Source organism: Carettochelys insculpta, chromosome 2, assembly GCF_033958435.1.
Source record: "Carettochelys insculpta isolate YL-2023 chromosome 2, ASM3395843v1, whole genome shotgun sequence".
In the NCBI taxonomy this organism is placed as follows: Eukaryota; Metazoa; Chordata; order Testudines; family Carettochelyidae; genus Carettochelys; species Carettochelys insculpta.
Window position 1 is genome coordinate 4,041,697 of NC_134138.1, and position 22,052 is coordinate 4,063,748.

The window sequence follows — 22,052 nt, forward strand, 5'->3', positions numbered from 1 at the left end:
ACAGGTCATGCCCCAGGCTGCAGCGGAGCCTGGGAAATGAGGGTGGGGGGGTGTCAAACAGCTGTCCAGAGGGGGAGAAGGCTGGCAGGGTACAGAGCTCTGGCCCAAGCAGCAGAGGGCCAGGTCTCTGCGTCACTGCCTGCAGGGTGGCACAACGCAGGCCTGGAGCAGAGGAGACATACAGCACTTTATTGATTGGTTTCCCAGGCCCCTGCACCAAGCAGAAGCCCACCCTGTGCAGCCAAGAAAACACCAGCCAGCTAGTAAGTCTGTGTGAACTAGTCCAGTGGCCACTGGCAGGGCAGAGCTAGAACCTGTACAGCTCGGGAATGGGGGACAAATAAAATATCACCCTCCACCTGTGTGGGGAGACGTGCAGTAGGGAAGGGCTCTTCTGCAGGTGGCCGCCTTCAGTCTCTGGCAGCTTATTTCCCCACGCTGGCTTCAGAGCCTGCTCCAAGGCCAGTGCTGCCCCAGGAGCCAACCCCCCAGCCCTGCCAGCAGCCCCAGGGTTCTGTTGCGCAGGTGTGACTGCAGCTGGTGAGACACCACAGGCTGGAAGCCAGCTCTCCGGGGACACTCTGGGACTTGCCACCCCTCTCTGTTAGCAGCACAGGCCCGGTAGCTCACTGCCTCCTGGGGACACAGCCGAGGCCTTGGTTCCAAAGCCCAGGGACCCCCATGGGGCAGAGTCCTGCAGCGTTCTGGTGCTCGGAGCCCGAGGCAGACAGGCCCAGTTCCGCAACAGCAGCCGGGGCCCTGCCTCCTTTGGTTACGACGGGACCAGCAGCTCCCTTCTCAGCTTGCACTGGTGCCAGGTGGGGGGAAGCTGCAGGGCTCTGGGCCCCCAGAAAGAACAGGTTGTGCAGCAGCAGCAGCCAGGTCCTGCCCCTCCCCATGGGCCAGGCCTGAGTTCTGAGTGCAGAAAAGTTGCTGGCACAGGCCGGGCACCGTGCCTGGTTCCTCACGTCTGCCCAAGTTCCCTCTGCGAGCAGCCACAGCCCCAAGCAGGATGGGCCTCTTGTGTGCTCCAGCTGCGAGCGGTCAGGCACTTCAGATGCTCTTACAGAAGAGCTTGTGGTGCTGCGTGACTGTGCTCAGAGAGGTGCCCGGAGGGCCAAGCCAGGACTCACCCACGCCCCGCTGGTTGCTGCCGCTCAGCTGCCGGCTGCAGAGCCGCAGCTCACGCACGTTGGCAGAGACCCGGGCCCACGTGGTGCTGTCCAATGGGCCTCGCACCCTGCAGCCTGTGGGAAGGAAACAGGCCGTTGTAGCCACTGTGGCGCACTGAGAATCCTGGACCCGGCCCAAGAGGGGACAGGCTGGGTGACCCCCCTTGTGCCCTTTCTATCAGCTGCAGCCCCTCACTACTCCAGTCCTGCCTCCTCTGCTCTGCTCTGCTCTGCTCTGCTCTGCACACCACTACGGAGAGAGAAGCAACTCGGCAGCGCCAGCCAGGCCGGGGGCTCTGCTGGATCAGGAGCAAAACTCCAGGGCTCACAACCTGCCCCTGCCCCCTCAGGATCACCTCTCAGTCCCTCCAGCGAGGGCAGGGTGATGCTCCCCCGGCCCTGCCAGGTGCAGGGAAGCAGGACCCCTCCACAACCCAGAGATCTTGGAGCCCTTCACCCCCTCACCTGCCAGGCTGAGGTATTGCAGCCCCTGGCGCCTCTCCCCCAGCGCTGACAGCAGCATCTGGAAGCCCCCGCTGGTAACCTCTGGGTTTGCAGACAAATCCAGGGAGATCAAAGTGGGACAAACCAGGAGGCACCTGGGACCAAGAGAGTCAAACAGCCCCATGCCTCTCGGCTCACCCACAATGCACTGCTGCCCCATGGCCCACCCACTCCCTGGGGGCTAGGTGTTAGATGTGCGGTGTGCTGGCACTGCAGCCTTGGAGCGAGACCCCCAGGGAGCACAAGGTGCGACGGGGAAGGGAGGCAGCTGGACAGGTGTACTGCCTGTGAAGTGCAGTAGTAGAACCAGCAGCTCCACCCGACCACCAATCCACGTACGCCCGGTTCTGGAGGCAGGTCCTGCCGCTCACCAGGCCTCCCACCCAAGGGCTTGTGGCTCAGACTCCCTTCCCGCTCCGTCTCTTTTTACGGGAGGGGGTTCACCTGGTGGCCCAGAAAAGCACAATGCAGGGACAGAAGGTGGCCAGTGGGCTAAAGGCGAACATGGCCACCTTACCTCTCACTCAGGCTCTCTTCCTACTATGTCCCCATGGGCTGGCTGCTGGGCCCAGCCACCCCACGGCTCCTACCCAGCATGAGATCACTCCGCATAGGATCCAGCGGGGTGAAGGTTGGTGTCACACACCCACCCCATTACCTTCTGCCCCACAGCAAAGCCCCTGGCCCAGGGACCCCAGCGCTGCCCCTTTACCTGGCCAGCTCTGCGACAGCCTCATCATTCAGGTGGTTCCCAGAGAGAGCCAGGTGGGTGAGCGCACATCCCTGCTGGAATGGAACGGGGGGGGGCTGAGCCCAAAGCCACACACCACAGCTGAGCCAGTCAGGGCCAAGCCAGCTGCGTGAGAGGCCCACAGCCCCAGGACAAAAGGGGCTCCCCTGCCACGTGCAGAGCTCCTGCAACTCCTGGAGCCAGAGAAGGGTTACTGCAGGACCCCCTTGCACCCGTACCTGTGTCAGGCACCTGACCACCAGATCCACGAGAGGCTCGCCTAGGCGGGCCGCCACCGAGCCAATCTCCAGCTGGCTGAGGGTGGCGTAGGGCAGACTCCTGAGCAGCAGCTGCAGGCCGCTGGAGCCCAGGGCATTGTGGGACAAAGCGAGGGTCTTCAGGTGCACAGCTTCTGGGCCAGGGGCATGCGGGAGAGACAGCGTGTTAAGAGTGAGCCAGCTGCCGTCTGGCCCGGGCAGATAAAGGAGGCTGGGAGCTTGGCGGAGGGCCTGTCCATAGCTGCCTAACTGGAAACTCAGGCACCCAACAGGCCTGCACTGGGAAAGAACGGCAGAGCAGGCTGCTGTGGGGCAGACCTGGCAGGGAACCCAGGGCGTGGTGGCTGTGGGGCAAGACTGAGGCAAGCCCAGGCCTGGGTAGCTGCGAGCTGTGGGGCAGAAGCTGGCAGAGAGCGGACAGGACAGCGGTCCGCATTCTTTCCATGAGTGGAACCATCCTCACCCCCAAGCTGTAGGCCCCGTCCCAGTGAATGGGGCCCTCCTGGCAGTGCCTCTGTGTCACAGGGGGGCCTAGCCTGTAGACCGTGGCGCTGGGGGAGGGGAGCCACAAGGGAGGGCACCACCTGTACCATGAGGCCACGCCTGCTGTGCCCCCACTCGGGGCTGGGGGAGTGCAGGGGCACTTACCTTTCAGGCTGTTGGCCAGCAGGAGGCGGTGGTGCTGCCCAAAAGCCTCAGAGAAGCCACAGGCCTGCAGCCGGAGCGTGGTCAGGACCGGGCAGGCTCGAACCAGGCAGGCCAGGGCCTCGCAGCTCTTGTCCCCTAGGGGGTTCAGGCTGAGGTCCAGCTCTTCCAGGCTCTGGAACAACAGGGGCGGAGGAGTCACCCCAACCTGCTGGGCTCTGCCCTGTGCCACCAGACAGCCGGGGCTGCACCCCTGCTGGGAGGACCACAGCGGCAGCCTCAGCCCCAGAGAAGGGACGGAGCAGCAGAGCCCCCCCCATGCTACAGGGACCCTCACAACCAGCCCCTCCCCAGAAGGACCTAGGAGCAGGCACCTTGGCACCAGCATGGCCACAGCTTACTCCTCCCTGATCCGGGGAGCCCCTGGTGTCCATCAGGGCAGCCCTGGCAGGAGCTCATCAGGGCCCTTTACACCAGCAGTGCCAGAGCCGTAGCCCAGAGCGCCAGGATGGGCAGCTTGGGGGTCCCCGAACCTCCTTGTGTCTCCGGGGTTCAGGCGGGAGGCCGGGGCCCCTCCCACCTGCCTTTGAGGGGAAGGGAGGTGCTGGACACACCCACAAGCCAACCTGGAAGACCGCTTGGGAGGGCAGCCCTGCTGCCAGCGCGCGGAGCCCCTCAGCACCGAGCTGGTTGGCCGACAGGTTGAGGAGGGCCAGGCTGGGCATGGTGCCCAGCGTAGCCAGCAGCTCGGCAGCCAGGCCATCATCCAGCCCCGTCCCAGCCAGGCGCAGCTGGCGGATGCAGCTGTGCAGCTTGAGGGCACGCAGGAGTGGGGTGAGGTGGGGTTGGTGTAAGGAGAGGCCACAGGTGCTGAACGAGGGGCCCGACTCCTGCAGCTCCATCATCTTCAGCAGAAGCCGGTGCTCGCCTGCAACAGGAGTCCATGAGGGAAGACCAGTCGCTGTGGGGCACCCAGACTGACGAGCTCCCAGCCAGCTGCTGCCTGGCCAGGGCTAGAGCCAAGCAGCCAGGGAGAGGGTGGGGGGCAGCCGCGACCGAGGACACCCTCCCCCTGCCCAGCACCACGTGGGGGGCAGCCGCGACCGGGGGCTCCCTCCCCCCGCCCAGCACCACGTGGGGGGCAGCCGCGACCGAGGGCTCCTGACATTGCGCACCGTTCAGCGGATGCTGGACAGGTCTTCCCCTCGCATGTAGCACGGCCCTGGGGGTGCCAATCTGTCCACCCGAAGCCACATTCCACCTCTGTCCCCTTCCGTAGCTGGGCCAGTGACCCGGAGACTGAGGGACTTGCCTGAGGTCACACACGCAGACGGTGGCACAGCTGTGCCCAAGCCCCCTGGACCAGCCTTCCCACTGGAGCCCCTCCTGCCTGTCCCCCCCACGGGCCGGGTGGCACTCTCCCCAGCCGGCTGACCGCCCTGAGGCGCTACAAAACCCAGCGAGACCCTGTACATCCAACGGTTCCCACACGCAGGCAGGCAGCAGGGTCCGTGGCATCCCCTTACCCACGGCCAGGCTGCAACAGGCCTTGCGATACCGGTCGGCGAGCGGGGGCAGGTCCCAGGACTGCACCTCTGCCAACACCTGCAAGGCAGACGAGAGCCCTATGGGTAGGAAGGAAGGCCGGCTGGCTGGGCAGCACTGGCAGGCTCAAACACAAGGGGAAGGGCATCGCCAGTGAGGGGTGAAGCCAGACCTCCAAGCTCCCAGTCATCTGGGCCCTGCCGGTTGGTGCAGAGTCCACAGTGATGGGCCCCACCACGACCCTTCAGCGGCCTACAGGGGGACCTGGTGGGCTCAGCCCTGGAAGCGCCAATCCTGGCTCGGGTGCCCCTCACCTCCTCGTTGCTTTGCAGGACGTCCACGATGAGATCCTGGGGAGCCAGCAGTGCCCCTTCCTTCTTGAGGGTGAGCTGGGGCAGCAGGCCACAGGCCTGGTAGTGGCGCTGGGCCGCCTGCTCTGCCAGCCACGCCACCGGGCATCTCTCGAGGCCACTGCAAGGGAAGGGAAGGGAAGGGCTGAGCCAGAGCGCCCCACCAGAACCAGGCCCCCAGCCCGCCCTCCCAGGGTGGGGCAGGAACAGGGCAGCCCCCCCAGTGACAGAGGGGAATGGCCCTGTTACGCCAAGTCATTTAATTTCAAAAAGGGGAATTACACTAAAATGAGGAAGCTAGTTAAACAGAAACTAAAAGGTAGAGTAATTAAACTAAAATCCCTGGAAGCTGCATGGAAACTGTTTAAAGACACCATACTAGAGGCCCAACTTAAATGTATACCCCAAATAAAAAAACACAGTAAGAGACCTAACAAAGAACCACCATGGCTAAACAGCCATGTTAAAAAGGCAGTGAGAGAGAAAAGGGCAGCTTTTAAAAAGTGGAAGTCAAATCCTAGTGAGGAAAATAGAAAGGAACATAAACACTCCCAAATTAACTGTCATAATGTAGTAAGAAAAGCCAAAAAAGAGTTTGAGGAACAGCTAGCCAAAAATTCAAAAAACAATAGTAAAATGTTTTTTAAATACATTAGAAGCAGGAAGCCTGCTAAAAAAGCAGTGGGGCCCTTGGATGATAAAGATATAAAAGGAGCGATCAAGGAAGACAGTGCCATTGCGGAGCGATTAAATGATTTCTTTGCTTCAGTCTTCACGGCTGAAGATGTTACAGAGGTTCCTAAATCTGAGCCAGCCTTTTTAGGCGACAAATCTGAGGAACTCACTCAGATTGAAGTGACATTAGAGGAGGTTTTGGAATTAATTGATAAGCTGAATAGTAACAAGTCTCCAGGACCAGATGGCATTCACCCAAGGGTTCTGAAAGAACTCAAATGTGAAATTGCGGAGTTATTAACAGTGGTTTGTAACCTATCCTTTAAATCCACTTTGGTACCAAATGACTGGAAGACGGCCAATATAACACCAATATTTAAAAAAGGCTCTAGAGGAGATCCTGGCAATTATAGACCGATAAGTTTAACATCAGTACCAGGTAAATTAGTAGAAACACTAGTAAAGAGTAAAATTGCAAGGCACATAGAAGAGCACGAATTGTTGGGCAAAAGTCAGCATGGTTTCTGCAGAGGGAAGTCGTGTCTGTCTAATCTATTAGAATTCTTTGAAGGGGTTAATAAACATGCGGACAAGGGGCACCCAGTGGACATAATATACCTAGATTTCCAGAAAGCCTTTGACACGGTCCCACACCAAAGGCTTTTATGTAAATTAGGTGGTCATGGGATAGGAGGAAAGGTCCTTTCATGGATCGGGAATTGGTTAAAAGACAGAAAACAAAGGGTTGGAATAAATGGTAAATTTTCACAATGGAGGGGGGTAACTAGTGGTGTTCCCCAGGGCTCAGTCCTGGGACCGATCCTGTTCAACTTGTTCATCAATGATCTAGAAAATGAGGTAAGCAGTGAGGTGGCAAAGTTTGCAGATGACACCAAGTTGTTCAGGACAGTCAAAAGGAAAAGGGATTGTGAAGAACTACAAAAAGATCTCAGCAAACTGAGTGATTGGGCAGCAAAATGGCAAATGAAATTTAATGTGGGTAAGTGTAAGGTAATGCATGTTGGAAAAAATAACCCAAATTACACGTACTACGTGATGGGGTCAAATTTAGCTACGACAGATCAGGAAAGGGATCTTGGAGTTATAGTGGATAGTTCTCTGAAGACATCCACGCAGTGTGCAGCGGCAGTTAGTAAGGCAAATAGGATGTTAGGAATTATTAAAAAAGGGATCGACAATAAGACAAAAGATATCATACTTCCCCTATATAAAACTATGGTACGCCCACATCTCGAGTACTGCGTGCAGATGTGGTCTCCTCACCTCAAAAAAGATATATTGGCATTAGAAAAGGTTCAGAAAAGGGCGACTAAGATGATTAGGGGCTTGGAAAGGGTCCCATATGGGGAGAGGCTAGAGAGACTGGGACTTTTCAGTTTGGAAAAGAGGCGATTGAGGGGCGATATGATAGAGGTATATAAAATCATGAATGGTGTGGAGAAAGTGAATATAGAAAAATTATTTACCTTTTCCCATAATACAAGAACTAGGGGACACCAAATGAAATTGATGGGTAGTAGGTTCAAAACTAATAAAAGGAAATTTTTCTTCACACAGCGCACAGTCAACCTGTGGAACTCCTTGCCCGAGGAGGCTGTGAAGGCCAGGACTCTATTAGGGTTTAAAAAAGAGCTTGATAAATTTTTGCAGGTCAGGTCCATAAATGGCTATTAGCCAGGGATAAAGTATGGTGCCCTAGCCTTCAGAACAAGGGCAGGAGATGGATGGCAGGAGATAAATCACTTGTCTTCTGTTCTCCTTCTCTGGGGCACCTGGCATTGGCCACCGTCGGCAGATGGGATGCTGGGCTTGATGGACCTTTGGTCTGACCCAGTATGGCCATTCTTATGTTCTTATGTCCCTGACCCCCTGGCGCTGCCTGGGAGCTGGACCCCTCCGAGGGTGCTGCTAATGTTGCCCCAGACCCGGCTCGGGGGGCAGGACTCCCGGGCTCTGGGCCATGCTGGGAGGAAGGATGCGAGGCAGCTCTCACCTGTGGGGCACGGGGATGAGGAAGACGTTGTCTTGGACCCGGACCCGCACTCGGATGGGGGGTGGCCGAGTCGGGGCTGCAGCCAGCAGTGGGGCCTGGGAACAGGAGAGGGGAGTCAAGACCCAAGAGACAGCCCAGGGGACTCCCTTGCTGTTGTGCACCCCCAGCACCTCACCTGTGGGGCCTCTCCACTGCCGTCTACGGGCCTCAGACCAGCGGCTGGCTCCGGAGCCACCAGGGCCTGGCCCCCGCGGGACCGACCCAGCAACGTCCTGTCCACTATCTGAGTGAGGCGGCTTTGCCGGGCCCTCCTCTTCTGGGGCAGAGCAGCTGGGAAGGGGGCTGCGCAGTCGCTCTCAGACCCACTGGTGCCCCCTGAGTCCGAGCCCGACTCCCCCGGGCGCCGGTGGCTCCTCTTGCAGGGCTCCCGGCTCGCCCCCAGGTCGTCCTCCAGCCAGTCATCCCCCACATACTCCTCGGCTGGGATCAGGGCCGGCCTGGCAGAGGCCTCGGCCGGCACCGGCTCAGGGACCTGGCAGGACTGGGCACTGCCCACGCCACGGATGGCTGCTTCGTACTTGGCCTGCCCGGTGCCAGCGGGGGGCAGCCCAGGCTCTGCCCGCCCGAGGAACCCCGGCACCCGGCTCTCCTCCCCCGGCGCCCTCAGGCTCAGGAGCCGCTGCCTCTTCTTGACGGGCCGCAGCGGGGTCATGCACTCGTCCAGCTTGGCCCAGCACTCTGGCCCCTGCCCACCACGCTGGGTCAGGATCCTGCAGGGCGCAGTCGCCTTCGTGGAGGGGCCCCCACTCTGGGGCTGGGGGGCCACAGCTGAGTGGGGGGGTGTCAGCGGCTCAGAGAGCTCCGCATCAAACAGCTGGCTCTGCGGCACATCCTGTGGGGGCTGAGCCACCTCTGCTGCTGGGCGGGAGACAGGGAACCCCGTGAGTTGGGCCCAGCCCCCAAGAGATGCCCCCCCACAGCACCACTCCCACCCGGCCTCACCTCGCCCCACCACCGCCTCCTTGAGCAGCTGCTCCATGGCTCGGCAGCGCTGGCGCGTCTCCTGGTCCAGGTCCCGGCCGTACATCCTCACCCACTCCCGGAGGGTGCCCAGAGGGCTCAAGCCCTGCGGCGGATAAGATGGAGGGGCTGAGCCTCAGGGCCGCCCCCAGAAACCCCACAGCTGTGCAGGGGTGCCGAGCCCAGCGCCCGCCCACAGGCCGCTGCTCCCCCACCTTGGCGTTCCTCAGCACCGCCGACGCGCCCCTCTGGAGCAGCAGCTCGGCCACGTCGAAGTGGCCGCAGTTGAGAGCGTCGTGCAGGGGGGTGATCCCCTCGCAGCCTGGGCCCCCGGGGTCATCGATGGAGGCACCACGCTCCAGCAGCAGCCGCACGATCTCTGGGCACAGGAGCCGGCAGTTACTGCTGGGTGGCAGCACCAGGGCCCCCTCCAGCCGGCCCCCATCACCCGTTCCAGCCCCTGCCGTCATCCGCCCCCCACCGACACCCTCCCACCCTCCTCACCACTCACCCAGGTGCCCGTGGTTACAGGCCTCGTGCAGCGGGGTCCAGCCGCAGTAATCCCGCGGGTTCAGGGGGTGGCCCTGCCCCCAGGAGGAAAGAGACATGAACAGGCATGAGGGTTACGTGGGGGCCAGGTGCCCTGCTGGGCTTCATGCCAACTCCCGCAGGATCTCCCCCTCCAGCTGCCCTCCCTGCGGGCCAGGCCGGGAAGCTGCCCCAGTGCCCAGCGCCTACCTGGCTCACTCCCACGCGCCCTGCAGGCAGGACACACTTGCTGAACGCGTCCCCTGCTGGGGGCTGTGAGGGCCAGAGCAGAGGGACGCCGCGACCCCAGCCAGCCGCCCAGCTGCCCCCACGGGCCGACGGAAGGTACCCCAGGGCGCCCTGCCCGGGAACGAGGAGCGGCTCCCACCTGCTCCAGGAAGAAATGGACCCGGCGCAGGTTCCCATCGATGCAGGCGCGGTGCAGCGGGGTCTCACCCCGGTCGTTGCGCCGGTTCCACTGCAGGGCACAGGGAGGGCGGAGGCGGGGTCAGCACTGCCCGGGGGCCCCAGATCAGAGCCACCCCCTCGGCCCCCCGCCCCGCGCAGCGCCCCGGGATCCGGCCTCGCCAGGGCAGGAGCTGGAGCGACGGCCCCACGGGGCGAGGACGCTGCGCCCAGGCCCAGCCTCACCTTGGCGATCCTGCGGCGGCCAGGCACGCTCTTGCTGTAGCCGTCCAGGTCATCTTCCTCCCCGTCTGGAACGCACAGGCCTGAGTGAGGCACCCGGCTCCAATACAGCCCCCACCCTGCCAAAGGGGGGCCCGCGCCAGGCAGACGCGCAGGGCTACAGCCTCACCCGGCCGGGACTCGGCTCCGGCTCCCTCCCCGTCCCCCCCAGCCGGCCCACTCACCGCTCTCAGACAGCTCCAGGTCGCTCTCCTCCAGGGGCTCGCTGCTCTCCTCCTCCTCCTCCTCCTCCTCCTCCTCCCCCCGGCTGTCCCTGGCGCTGCTCCAGCCCTGCGAGCGGCACAGGCCCTGAAGCCTGGCCAGCGTGTCGGGGGCCTCAGGGCGCCCCCACTTCTGCTGCAGGGGGTGAAGGTGCTGTAGGATTTGCCGCTGGGGGGGTGAAAGGATGGGCTGATCACCCTGCCCAGCCGCAGATGGGGTTGGGCGCTCCCAGGGCTGCTAGCCCAGGCCTTGTCAGCTGGGGGCGCTGGCCTTTAAGGCAGTCCCCAGGCCCCGCCCCAGGCCTGAAGGGGCCCTGCAGGGAGCAAGGCCAGGGCACTGACCATTGGAGCAGCTCCCAGGTCCCCCAGCCCCTGCCTAGCCCAGAAGGAGCAGCTCCCAGCACTGACCACTGGAGCAGCTGCCAGGCCCCCCAGCCTGGCCCAGCAGACAGGCTACGAGTGAGGGGAGGACGCTGGCTAGGCACTCTCGAGTCCAGCCCCAGCACCGCAGCTGCCCTGGGCGCCTTTCAGCTCCGAGCCCCGGCACCCCACGCCCTTCCCCTGCCTTTCTGCTGTGCTGGCGCAGGAGGAGCCGGGTGCAGCCTGGAATCCTGGGCGGAGTGAGGAGCTGGGTTCCCCGGCAGGTGAGCAGCACGGTCCCTCCCGGGCATGTGCCAACAAGGAGCAGAGCCTGGAAGCGGGAGGGGGCCAGAAACCAGCACTTTCGGCCACAGGCCCTAGCAGGGAGGTGTTGTGCGTAGGGCGGGGGGCTGGGAGGACTCCTGGGTGCCAGTCTCAGTTATCGCAGGCTCGGGGGACCCCGGGAGGGGCACTGCCAGCTGCCCAGCCTGAAGGGGGTGCTGCAGGCGAGCACTGGCATCCCCATTGGGCAGCAGCTTTGGGCCCGTCCCCTCACCTGCAGCCTGGGCTCCCCAGCCTGCTCCGCGCACCGGAGCGCGCTCTGAAAGCAGGGCTCCAGGGCCTCGTAGCCTTCGCCAGCCTCCTCCCTGGCCAGGGCGATGTTCAGCCAGGTCTTCCCCTCCTGGGGCACACAGACAATGGGATTAGCTTCCCCCCACCAGTCCAGCTCCACTGGCAGGGAGCCCACCCAGGGGCACGGGGTAAGTGACAAACAGCAAGTCCTTTGCCATCCTGACTCTTACGCCTGCCCCACCCTCCTTCCCTGCTCCCGAGCTGTGGGGCCCAGCCAGGCCCTGCTTGCTAGCTGAGCTCCCCTCCCGCACGGCCAAGCCCAGCACGGGGTCCCCAGGCCCTGCAGGGTGAGACCGGCGGGCAGAAGGCAGAGCCCAGGCCGCCCCCTCACCTCCAGTGGGTTTCCTCGCCGCAGCGCCAGCTCCGTCTGCTAGTGCTGGACCGCCCGGCTGGGCTCCCTCAGGTCCGCAAAGGTGGTAGCCAGAGAGACATGGATCACACCCAGCTCCTGCTCAGGCTTCTGCAGGGACTCGGCGTAGCGCAGCTGCCAGAGACACCATCCACAGCATGCTGTGCCCGGGGTGGCCGCCCGCCCCTGCAGGGCTCGCCCAGCCCCATCCCTGCTGCCTGCAGGAATCTGAGCGGGTGCCCCTGCCCTCGGGCCAGAGCTTGGCAGCACTTCGGCGGCTAGGAGGAAGCGGAACCAGCCCCTTACCATGCACGGAGCCCAGCCTCCAGGCAGCCTGGTCCTCCCCCAGCCCACAGGCCGAGAGCAGGGGCAGCCCTCACCCACCTGCCTCTGGTAGAACTCCACCGCCCGGCGATAGTCCCCATGCTTGGAGAACAGGTCCCCCAGCTGCTCACACAGGCCCAGGGCTGTCTGCAAGTCGCCGGGCACTGCCTCCTCCAGAGCCTCCTGCAGATGGCTGACCTTCATGGCTGGGGGAGAGGCCAGCAGTGTGAGTGGCACGCACCGGGGGTGGGCTGGGTTCTTCCCCCTAGAGGCTCAGGGCAGGTAGGGGAGCCACAGGTGAAGGGGTATGTGGGGACCAAGGTCCCCCTCACCCAACCCAGCCTGCAGGCCTCTGGGACAGTGAGCACCTGCCGAGCCCCCTTCGCTGCCCCCCTGGGCTGGTGCGGGGTCAGTGTCAAAGCACCGCCCTGTGGTGCCACTGGGGCTACGTCGGGGACGTGCCAGAAGCCCTGTCAGGAGTGGCCTGTGCAAGCGCGGCCCTGCACCCGAGAAGCCGCGGCACCTTTCCCTGGGCGTGCCTGTGACACGGGGGTGGGGGGGGCGGGCACCGCCCCAGGAGCCACAAGCCACACAGGGCTGTGAAGGGGAGGGGCTGCACTGAGAGGCAGAGGTGGAGAGCTCCCAGCCCCAGTCAGCCTGGGCTGAGCCCTGGGGAGTGACACCCAACCTCCTCCCGGCCAGCTGCACAGGCCACTGGGTCCCCTCAGCCCCCCCCCGCGCCGTGTCGCAGGGAGCCCCAACCCGAGCCCCCTCAGCGTAACGCAGGTTCCTGCGGATGCTCTCGCGCTGCTGGGGCTGCTGGGAGCCCAGCACGTAGGCCTTCTTCAGCGAGCGCCTGGCGGCCACAAAGTCCCCCAGGCTGAGGAGCACCTGCAAGGCCCCAGGGCAGCAGGGTCAGCAAGGGGAGGGGCAGAGAGGTCCAACTACCAAAGGGTGCTGGCCTGGCGGGGGGGAGGGGGCTGTCCCCTTACTGGCCATGCTGGGTGGTCAGGCCCCAGGGGGAAGAGCTTGGGGGCCAAGTACGGGCTCCCCGCTGCCCTCACCTGGGCGATGCCGGCACAGCACTCACTCTCCATGCACTTCTCCTTCATGGTGTGGGCGCAGTCGCGCGCCCGCTCCAGGCAGCGCATGGCCTTGGAGTGCTGCCCCTCCCGCAGGTGGATGTGGCCCAGATTGAAGTAGGCCCGGTACAGGTCTTCGTAGGGGTGAGTCTGCCTAGAGGGAGACGGATCACCCCCAGGGTCGCCCGCCCATTCACGTCCTCAGGAAACCCCTGGGCCCTGTGCCCCCACCTGACACCCCCCAGCCACAGCACCAGCCGGTTTCCTGAGCCAAACGGCTGCAGCCACCAGCAGAGGGTGAACCCCAGGGAAACACAGGAGCTCTTCAGAGGGGCCTTCGGCCTATCAGCACCACCACCCGCCCCCCCAGGGAGGGGCCAGGGCCTTACTCGGAGATGAAGATGCTCTTCTTGATGTACTGGCTGCACCTGGCCTGGTCCTTCATGCTGTCGTACACCAAGCCCAGGTTGAGGTAAAGCCGGGCCCTCATCTCACTCAGCTCCCGCTGCGGCACCTTCCCTGGGACAGCCAGAGCCAGCCCGTCACCCAGCCGGCTCCACAAGGCAGGAGCTCCAGGGCCAGAGAGGGGCTGGACAGGTCCTGGACCCCTCACCCTCCAGCTGGCCGAATGAGCTGAGCAAATTGTCTCCCAAGGGATGGGGTGGGAGTGCTGGGAGGTCCCTACGGAACAGTCTCGGGCCCGGTCCTGGCTGCCCTGGTGTGGAACCGAGAGGTAAGAAAAGGCTGGAGGTCCCTGAGTGCCCCTGCATATCCCACAATCCCGGCGGCGAGCCTAACTGGGCCTTACAAGCCAGCACGAGTAGATGGGAAGCCCGGATGAAAGCCTGAGGGCCTGCCCCTTCCTGGCCAGGCCAGGGAGTTCCGGCTCGGGGAGGGGATGGAGCTCAGGGACCAGGGACATCCCAGATGCAGGCTCTGGGGCAAGTACAAGGGGTAAAAGGTGGGGACTTAGACCGTCTGGTCAGACAGCCAAGGCAGAGGCCGACTGGTGACCCTCCCCAGGGCGCACCACATCCCAAGCTGATGGCTCCCCTCCCTAGCTCCGTGTCCCACAGCTCCCAGCCCGGCTCTCACCTTCCAGCTGCTCCTCCAAGATGGCCAGGCTCTTCATGAAGGCCTGCTCCGCCTCCCAGAGCGCCTCCCCGGCCTGGCCGCTCTCCGCCACGAACATGTAGGTGCGGCCAATGGTGGCCCAAGCCCTCTGCTGCTCAGTGTGGTCGGACACAGCGCAGGCCAGCTCCAGATGCTGGTGCTGGTGCTGGTGCTGATGGAGCAGGAGAACAAGAGGGCGCATGAGACCCCCCAAGCCCCATGGATCTGGGCTGGCTTTGAATTGGGCCCTGCAAGGCTGACAGCTCAGGGGTTACCACTATGTGCCCTAGTGTTCCCTTTTAAACCCCTCCAGCCATTCTGTCGCCCCTCCTCTGGCTTGCTGCCCCTCTCACCCCGTGGCCTTTGGCGGGGCTGAATACTGGGAAAGTAGCTCTCAGCCCAGCTCCTGGGGAGCCCCAATCCCTGCAGCTGATTATCCCCCTCTCCCCCATTACCTTCAAAGCAGCTTCATAGTTCTCCAGCTCAGCCAGGCGCTTCCCAATCTTCCGGTGGGCCACGGCACAGCCGATAACATCCTCCACGCTCTCCAGGAGGCGCAGCTCCTCCTGGTGCTCCACCAGTGCCTCTCGGTACCGCCCTGCCGGGAGCAGAGAGACACTGGGGTGACGAGCGAGCCAGCTGGCTTCCCAAGGCACAGCAGGGGCCCCTGGGATGAGGCGCACCCACTCCATCAGCTACAAGAGCAGCCAGAGTAACAAGCCCGGGCCGTAACCCCTCTTGGGGCTCAGAGCTGACATGCACCGGGGACTCAAGAGCACATCTCCTATGTTAACAACAAGAAGTCCCGTGGCACCTTATAGACTAACGTATTTTGCAGCAAAGGCTTTCATGGGCAAAGACCTGCTGCATCACATAGAATCAGAGAACACTAGGACTGGAAGGGACCTTGAGAGGCCATCGAGTCCAGCCCCCTGCCCCAATGGCAGGACCAAGTACTGTCTAAACCATCCCTGATAGACATCTATCTAACCTGTTCTTAACTATCTCCAGCGACAGAGATTCCACAACCTCCCTTGGCAATTTATTCCAGTGTTTGACCACCCTGACAGTGAGGAACTTCTTCCTAATGTCCAACCTAAACCTCCCTTGCTGCAGTTTAAGTCCATTGCCTCTTGTTCTATCCTCAGAGGCCAAGAAGAACAAGTTTTCTCCTTCCTCCTTATGACTCCCTTTTAGATACCTGAAAACCGCTATCATGTCCCCCCTCAGTCTTCTATTTTCCAAACTCAACAAGCCCAATTCTTTCAGCCTTTCTTCATAGGTCACATTCTCTAGACCTTTAATCATTCTTGTCGCTCTTTTCTGGACCCTCTCTAGTTTCTCCACATCCTTCCTGAACTGCGGTACCCAGAACTGGACACAATACTCCAGCTGAGGCCTAACCAGCGCAGAGTAGAGCGGGAGAATGACTTCTCGTGTCTTGTTCACAACACACCTGTTAATGCATCCTAGAATCATGTTTGCTTTTTTTGCAACAGCATCACACTGTTGACTCATATTTAGCTTGTGGTCCACTGTAACCCCTAGATCCCTTTCTGCTGTACTCATTCCTAGACATGCTCTGACAAAGCGGTTCATTGCCTCCAAAAGCTCATGCTCCAAAATCTCTGTTAATCTATAAGGTGCCTCAGGACTGCTTGTTGTTCTCGAAGTTACAGACTAACATGGCTCCCTCTGTGATACTCATCTCCCATGTTGTAGCTGACGGCCTCTGATTTTCTAGCTACAGGAAATACAGTGGCTCTAGCACACTTGGATGGCAGCAGAGCATCAAACAAATTTAGCTACATGCAACGTTAGCCAAACTGGAGCACTCTGGGATCAGCCCAGGAGCGTACAGGGGGAGAGAACAGGCTTCAGGGGGTGAAGGCAACAGGCTGTGCCGAAAGGTAAACTGGCAGAGGGCAGGGATGCTCCTGGCACAGCTCCTCAGAGATCCGACACGAGCCCAGTTGTACCATATCTATTAATGCCCAAGGCAGGAACAGCAGGAGTGCACTGATGGGCTTTGCTGCAGACACAAGTCAGGAAGGGCGCTCGCTCCGGAGGAGGATCGGCGTGGTAGGCAGGACGATCGGGGGGATCTCAAAGCCTGCAGCAGAAACGAGGCGCTGCTCAGTACGACAAAGGACAAGGTGCTTGGAGTGAAGGGCTACCGATAGCCGGAGGCTCATCAGCTGAAGTGAAGGAAGGTGAGAGAAACCTGGATGCTTTGGCTGGTTATAGGGTGACTAAAGCCACCTATGCAATGCAGCCACACAGCAGGCAAAGGCACAGTCTCTCCAGCAGAGAGAGGACCACGTCCATGACTGGTGACAGCTGGTCTGGAACACGAAGTACCATTTCCTGAGCACAAAGGGGGACTTCACCCCAGAGAAAGGCAGAGAAGAGCCACTCAGGTTGTTGAGGAAGGCAGCGGTGACTGGAAGAACTTGGCTGGCCTAGCTCGCAAAGAGAAGGCTGTGAGGGTGTCCCCTGAGTCTCCGGTGATACACCCAGGAGGTCAGGCCCAGGCTGGGGCCAAAGCAGGGAATGCAAGGGACAATGCTGGCCTGAGAACAGAGAGTCTTGAGTAAAGTTGGCTGGCACAAAGGAGAAGGTTTCTAACCATTGCAGGGAGCTGTGGGGACGGAGGCCAAACAAGATTCAGGTTAAAGAGAGAGCTAGATGTCACAATGGCAGGGAGTTTCAGGCATGGGGCGTTCTTCTTCAAGAGCAGGGCTCAGGTCACAGGCCAGGATCATCGCACTGAATCGGCTCCCTGCTGGGGGAAGGTCAGCTGTGTGGCAGACACAATCTCCTGGGGGCTGGTCCCAGCCCATGGATGTACCATCCCTGCAAAGAAGAGCCATTCCAGGCCTGCTCCCACGGCCAGGAGCCCTCCCCAGCCCAGCCGTCACAAACACAGCCAGACCAGCACCGACAAAGACAGCCGAGAGCATTGCCCAGTGACCAACTTTCCAACGGTGGCCCCAAAAGCAGGGCCTCCAAACCTTCCTCAGAACGGCTCTCCCGGACCCATCTCTCCCAGCGTCAGCCCTGGCCACGAGAGCCAGACAGCAGTCAGCTAGCCACCCTTTGCCACTGAGAGCCAGGCCCTGGGACCCACTCACCATGTCTGGCCAAGATCTCCCCAAGCTGGTTGCAAATGGCAGCTTCCTCCTTCAGGCTGCCACTCCTCCGGGCCTTGTCCTTTGCTTTCTGGAGCACTGGGGGGCCAGGGGGGGGGGGTGGGGGGGGAAGAGAAGAACATCAGAACCCGGTCAAGCTCCCACAGCCTGTCAGCATCAAACCCCTCTGGCGCAGAGTCATCGGCCCTCTAACTACGTGCCCAGCTCAGGGCAACAAATCACAACACGCAGGATTTCCAATTACCTCCACCACCACGGAATCTGACCCCCAGCCTGGCTGCATGCTCCCTGGGGGAGACAGGAGCTGAGTCCCAGACAGATGGACAGGACTGTCACAGGGTAGTCCAAACCCCCTCACCCCACACTGCCCAGACCCGTCTGGGAGCCTAGCTCAACGATCCCACCTATAAATGACCCTCTCTCTGGCCCCACACACCCTCAGCCCCACCCACCTCCACCCTCTCTGACACCCTCCTGCCTCCCTGCCACACACAACTGCAATATCGCCTTCAAATCCCACACCCCCTCTGCCCTTGCCAACCTATCACCCACCTGCCTCTGACTCCCCCCATCACCCGGCCCCCTCTGCTCCCCCATCACGCCCCAGATGGTGCACCCCTTTTGATCACCCCACACCCCACTGCCCTGCCCCGCCCCCATCACCCCACCCCATCACTGCCCTGCTCCCTCTCATCACCCCACACCCCACTGCCCTGCCCCACCCCCTCTCACTCCCCATCACCCCATACCCCGCCCCGCCCCCTCTCACCCCCATCACCCCACACCCCCCGCCCTGCCCCGCCCCCATCACCCCACCCCCCATCACTGCCCTGCTCCCTCTCACCTCCCATCACCCCACACCCCACTGCCCTGCCCCGCCCCCTCTCACCCCCCATCACCCCACACCCCCCGCCCTGCCCCCATCACCCCACCCCACACCCCATCACTGCCCTGCTCCCTCTCACCTCCCATCACCCCACACCCCACTTCCCTGCCCCGCCCCCTCTCACCCCCCATCACCCCACACCCCGCCCCGCCCCCTCTCACACACACCCCCTAGAGCTGGAAGGGACCTCTGGAGGTCATCTCATCCAGTCCCCTGCCCTGGCATCAATTTGCCCCAATCCCTCAATGGCTTCCTCAAGGCTTGAGCTCACACCCCTAGGTTTAGCAGGCCAATGCTCAAACCCCTGAGCTATCTCCCCACCCTAATTAACGGACGTTACTCATAACTTTAACTATAAAAATTATACATGTACATAAATAGATTTTACAGGTCCAGGGGGTTATAACATTAAAAATGATAGGTCACAAGTCATTTTTTGTTCAAAACATGTCTGAGTTATTCATAGGTGTGTTCATAACCCTTTTTCCGTAAAGCGTGGGGGGATGGTCCGTCACAACAATATGTTTAATCGACTCTCTGGGTAACTTTTTTAGTGCGTCAACAAAAGCAGAGAGAAGCAACTGATGTCCACAGTCAACAATCTTATCTGGTGGCTAAACTGTGCTGCAGTCGGACAAATGCAAGGGCGAAATGACAGAACCCGGAAAAAAAAAGATTCGAAGGCTGTGCACTTTTAAAAATGAGTGGCTGCAACTCCCAGAGTATCAGAATTGGCTTATAAAGGCAAGTGAAGACTCAGGATATTGTTCTATTTGTGATGTTCAATTCACAGTTAAGTTTGATTCTGTAAAAGCCGTCAAGCATCATGCAGAAACAAAGGGTCACAAAATCAAAGTACAAGGACAGGTGTGGTGTAATGCTATCAATAAAGTCTCCGTAAAGAGTAACAATGCTGAAGAACAACGCATATGCGCAGCTGAATTGCTTTTAACATATCATGGAGTTAAACACTACCACAGCTACCGTTCTCAAGATTGTGGAAATAAACTGTACCCCTCCGTTTTCCCTGATTCCAAAATAGCTTCCAAAATTCACTGTGGAATGACAAAAGTAGAAGTTTTGATCGAGGCTGTATTAGCACCACATTCTTTAAAACTGGCTGTGCAAGACATTGGATCAGCACCTTTCTCAGTCTCAGTGGATGCTTTTAATATAGGGAGCATGAAACTATTCCCAGTTGTCATCCAGTACTTGAATAAAGATAAGGGAATCTGCACATCACTCCTAGACTTTCTTGAAGATGCAGATGAAAAATCAGAGGTGATTGTAAAGAACTTCAAAATGCCAGTCTGGTACAGAATAAAATTGTGGCATATGGAGAGAGAGATTTTGAAGAAAATGAGTCTGGTTTTGTGCACCTAAAACAAATGCTGGATTTACCAAACCTTGTACCAACACATTGCAGCACTCAGATAGTACACAATACAGCAAAGCATGGCTTGAGAATGCTCTCTTACGACGTAGAGTGTTTGGTCCTCAAGGTCTTCAGTGAAGTCTTTGCACTAGACGAGAATAACGGTGAACTTAAAGAGTTCTTTGATTTCATGAAGACAGACTATACAGAAATCTTACGCCAAGTACCTAAACGTTTTCTGGCCCTTTTCACTGCGATTGACAAGTTACTGAAGAATTGGCCGGCCCTCAAATCTTACTTTGTGAGTAAAGGGGAGGAGGATGTGAACTGCACAGTCTGGGCCTTTCTTTCTGAGCATAAGGACATAGCTTCCAATGATGAAACTATTACACTTCCTGAACTGTACATCTACTTTGTGCATAACCTTATGAGCCAATTTACCAGCACCATAAAGGTTCTTGAGAGTAATTACCTTCAGGTAACTGAACTGTATGCTACATTCAACAAGCTGAGAAGAGAGATTCAGAATCGACAAGAGAAAGGTTTCTATGGGTACAAGGTGATGCAACTCTTGAAAAAGCTACACCCTAACGAGCAGAACACCTTTATTGGAGACGCCCAGCAGACTTACATGCACATGCTCCGGTATCTAGAAAAGAGGTTAGATTTCAGTGAAAATTATTTCTATAAGTTGTGTGCACCGCTCAGTCTGGACAGGCCTCTGGAGCTAGACAAACGGTGCACTTTGACGACAAACTTGGACATTCAAGTGGATGTAGATGAACTTTTCACAGAAGTGTCTGTATTGAATGATGCACTACCAATCCTAAAGGGTTCAATAATTAATGCCGAATCAGAACAGGAACAGCAGCAACATGAACGCCACCATCAGACCGGCAGCTCTGAAGTCTGGGTAGAATTCTTTAAGTGCTGCGAGGCCCCGAACTTGCTTAGAATTGTGCAGCGTGTGTTTGCTGTTCCAGCCAGCAACACCTTTGTGGAACGCGTTGTTAGCGTAATGAAGAATTTGTGGGCCGATGAAAGGAACAGGCTCCAAACAGACCTAGTGAAAGCTGAACTGTTTGTGCACTTCAACTATAAAATGACATGTGATGAGTTTGCTGGATTTCTGCAGACAGGGGCAGCTAAGGAGCTCATGGCGGCAGCAGCCAATTGTGAGATGTTTTAATTGACATTTCCCACACCGCTGTTTGGTCTAGACTAATGCTCCCTCTCATTTTTCCCATCTGTGTGCAGAATAAATTTTGTTACGTGCACTGATGTATGTGCAAGGATGTGCACCACCAGTTAAAAACGTGCTGCCAGCTGTGAGCGCTGTGCTGATCACCTGGGCGGCATATGAAGCTCTCCTGGGCAGCTGCCCAAGAGCTCAATATACCAGGAACCCTGATCTAGCGCAGGGTTTCTTAAACTATGTTCTGCAGAATACTGGTGTTCCCAGAACAACTCGCAGGTGTGCTGTGAGCATCTGACACTTTTTTGGTGTCATGATATGGTATTGGTATGTATGTTCTGTCTTTACAATCAGATACAATGTTACTATTTAATTTTATCAGGTACCACAGCAATGACTTCAGTTTGGTTTCGCTATATATGTTGCTAGTTGAGGGGAGCAGTTCTTTTTTTGGAAGAAAATTTTTGTAGCTGTTCCTCATAAATATAGTTTTGTTTGGTGTTCTGTGGTCTTAAGAATTTTAAGAAACACTGGTCTAGACTACCTGCTGTTATAATACAATATGGTAATATTTTAACGATCCTAAAATATTAAACATTAACCACTCTGGAGGCAGAAGGTGATTTAGTGGACCATACTTGAAGTTGCTCTTCTTCATTACTTGTGAGCCAGGCAGACACTGAGCTGGCCCACAGCAAAGGTGAGTTTAAGCCCTGTCGCTGTCTTGCTTGTACCTCAAGTTGAGGAATAAATGCACAGAGAATTGGGTCCTCTGGTGGGGCATTGTTCTACACGCTCATCACTATTGGGACAGTGAAAGTTCTTTATGGCTGTTTTATGGAGTTTCTTGTCCTGTTCTTGTATTTTTGTTTTTAAACTTCTGCAAAATACAAGGGATACAACGTTTGCATCGAATCAGTATGTGACATCGAGTGACATGTCCAGGCATTTTAAACTTTGCACCTAGCTGCGTACTAAACCACACACAAATAAGCCATTTGCTTTCCCGAAGTTTTGTGGGTGCTTGGCCCCACTGAATATCTACTTAGCTTTATGAGGAAGTCAATTGAGATGCCTAATTTTAGGCAGTGAGGTTTTAAAGATTTTCTGTAGGTCCTTTAACTTGATAAAGGTATCCTGGAACCTAATCATTTGTCAGTTCTGTTCCAATGGTTTTTGTTACACCTGGAAACACTGTAGTTAAACATCGACCT

The 22,052-nt window shown here is 58.7% G+C and overlaps 1 protein-coding gene and 1 pseudogene across 1 annotated transcript in view; one reads left to right on the forward strand and one right to left on the reverse strand.

Annotated features, from left to right (window-relative positions):
* Positions 1–21,339, forward strand: part of LOC142009046 (uncharacterized) — a 165,030-nt gene extending 143,691 nt beyond the window's left edge. Inside the window, exon 2 of the mRNA XM_074986484.1 lies at positions 18,823–21,339. Within this exon, the coding sequence (XP_074842585.1) occupies positions 19,657–20,832 (1,176 nt within the window). The 5' untranslated portion in view covers positions 18,823–19,656 and the 3' untranslated portion in view covers positions 20,833–21,339. The remainder of the gene's footprint in view (positions 1–18,822) is intronic.
* Positions 90–14,324, reverse strand: LOC142008381 (tonsoku-like protein; annotated as a pseudogene).
* Positions 21,340–22,052: the final 713 nt, after the last annotated feature.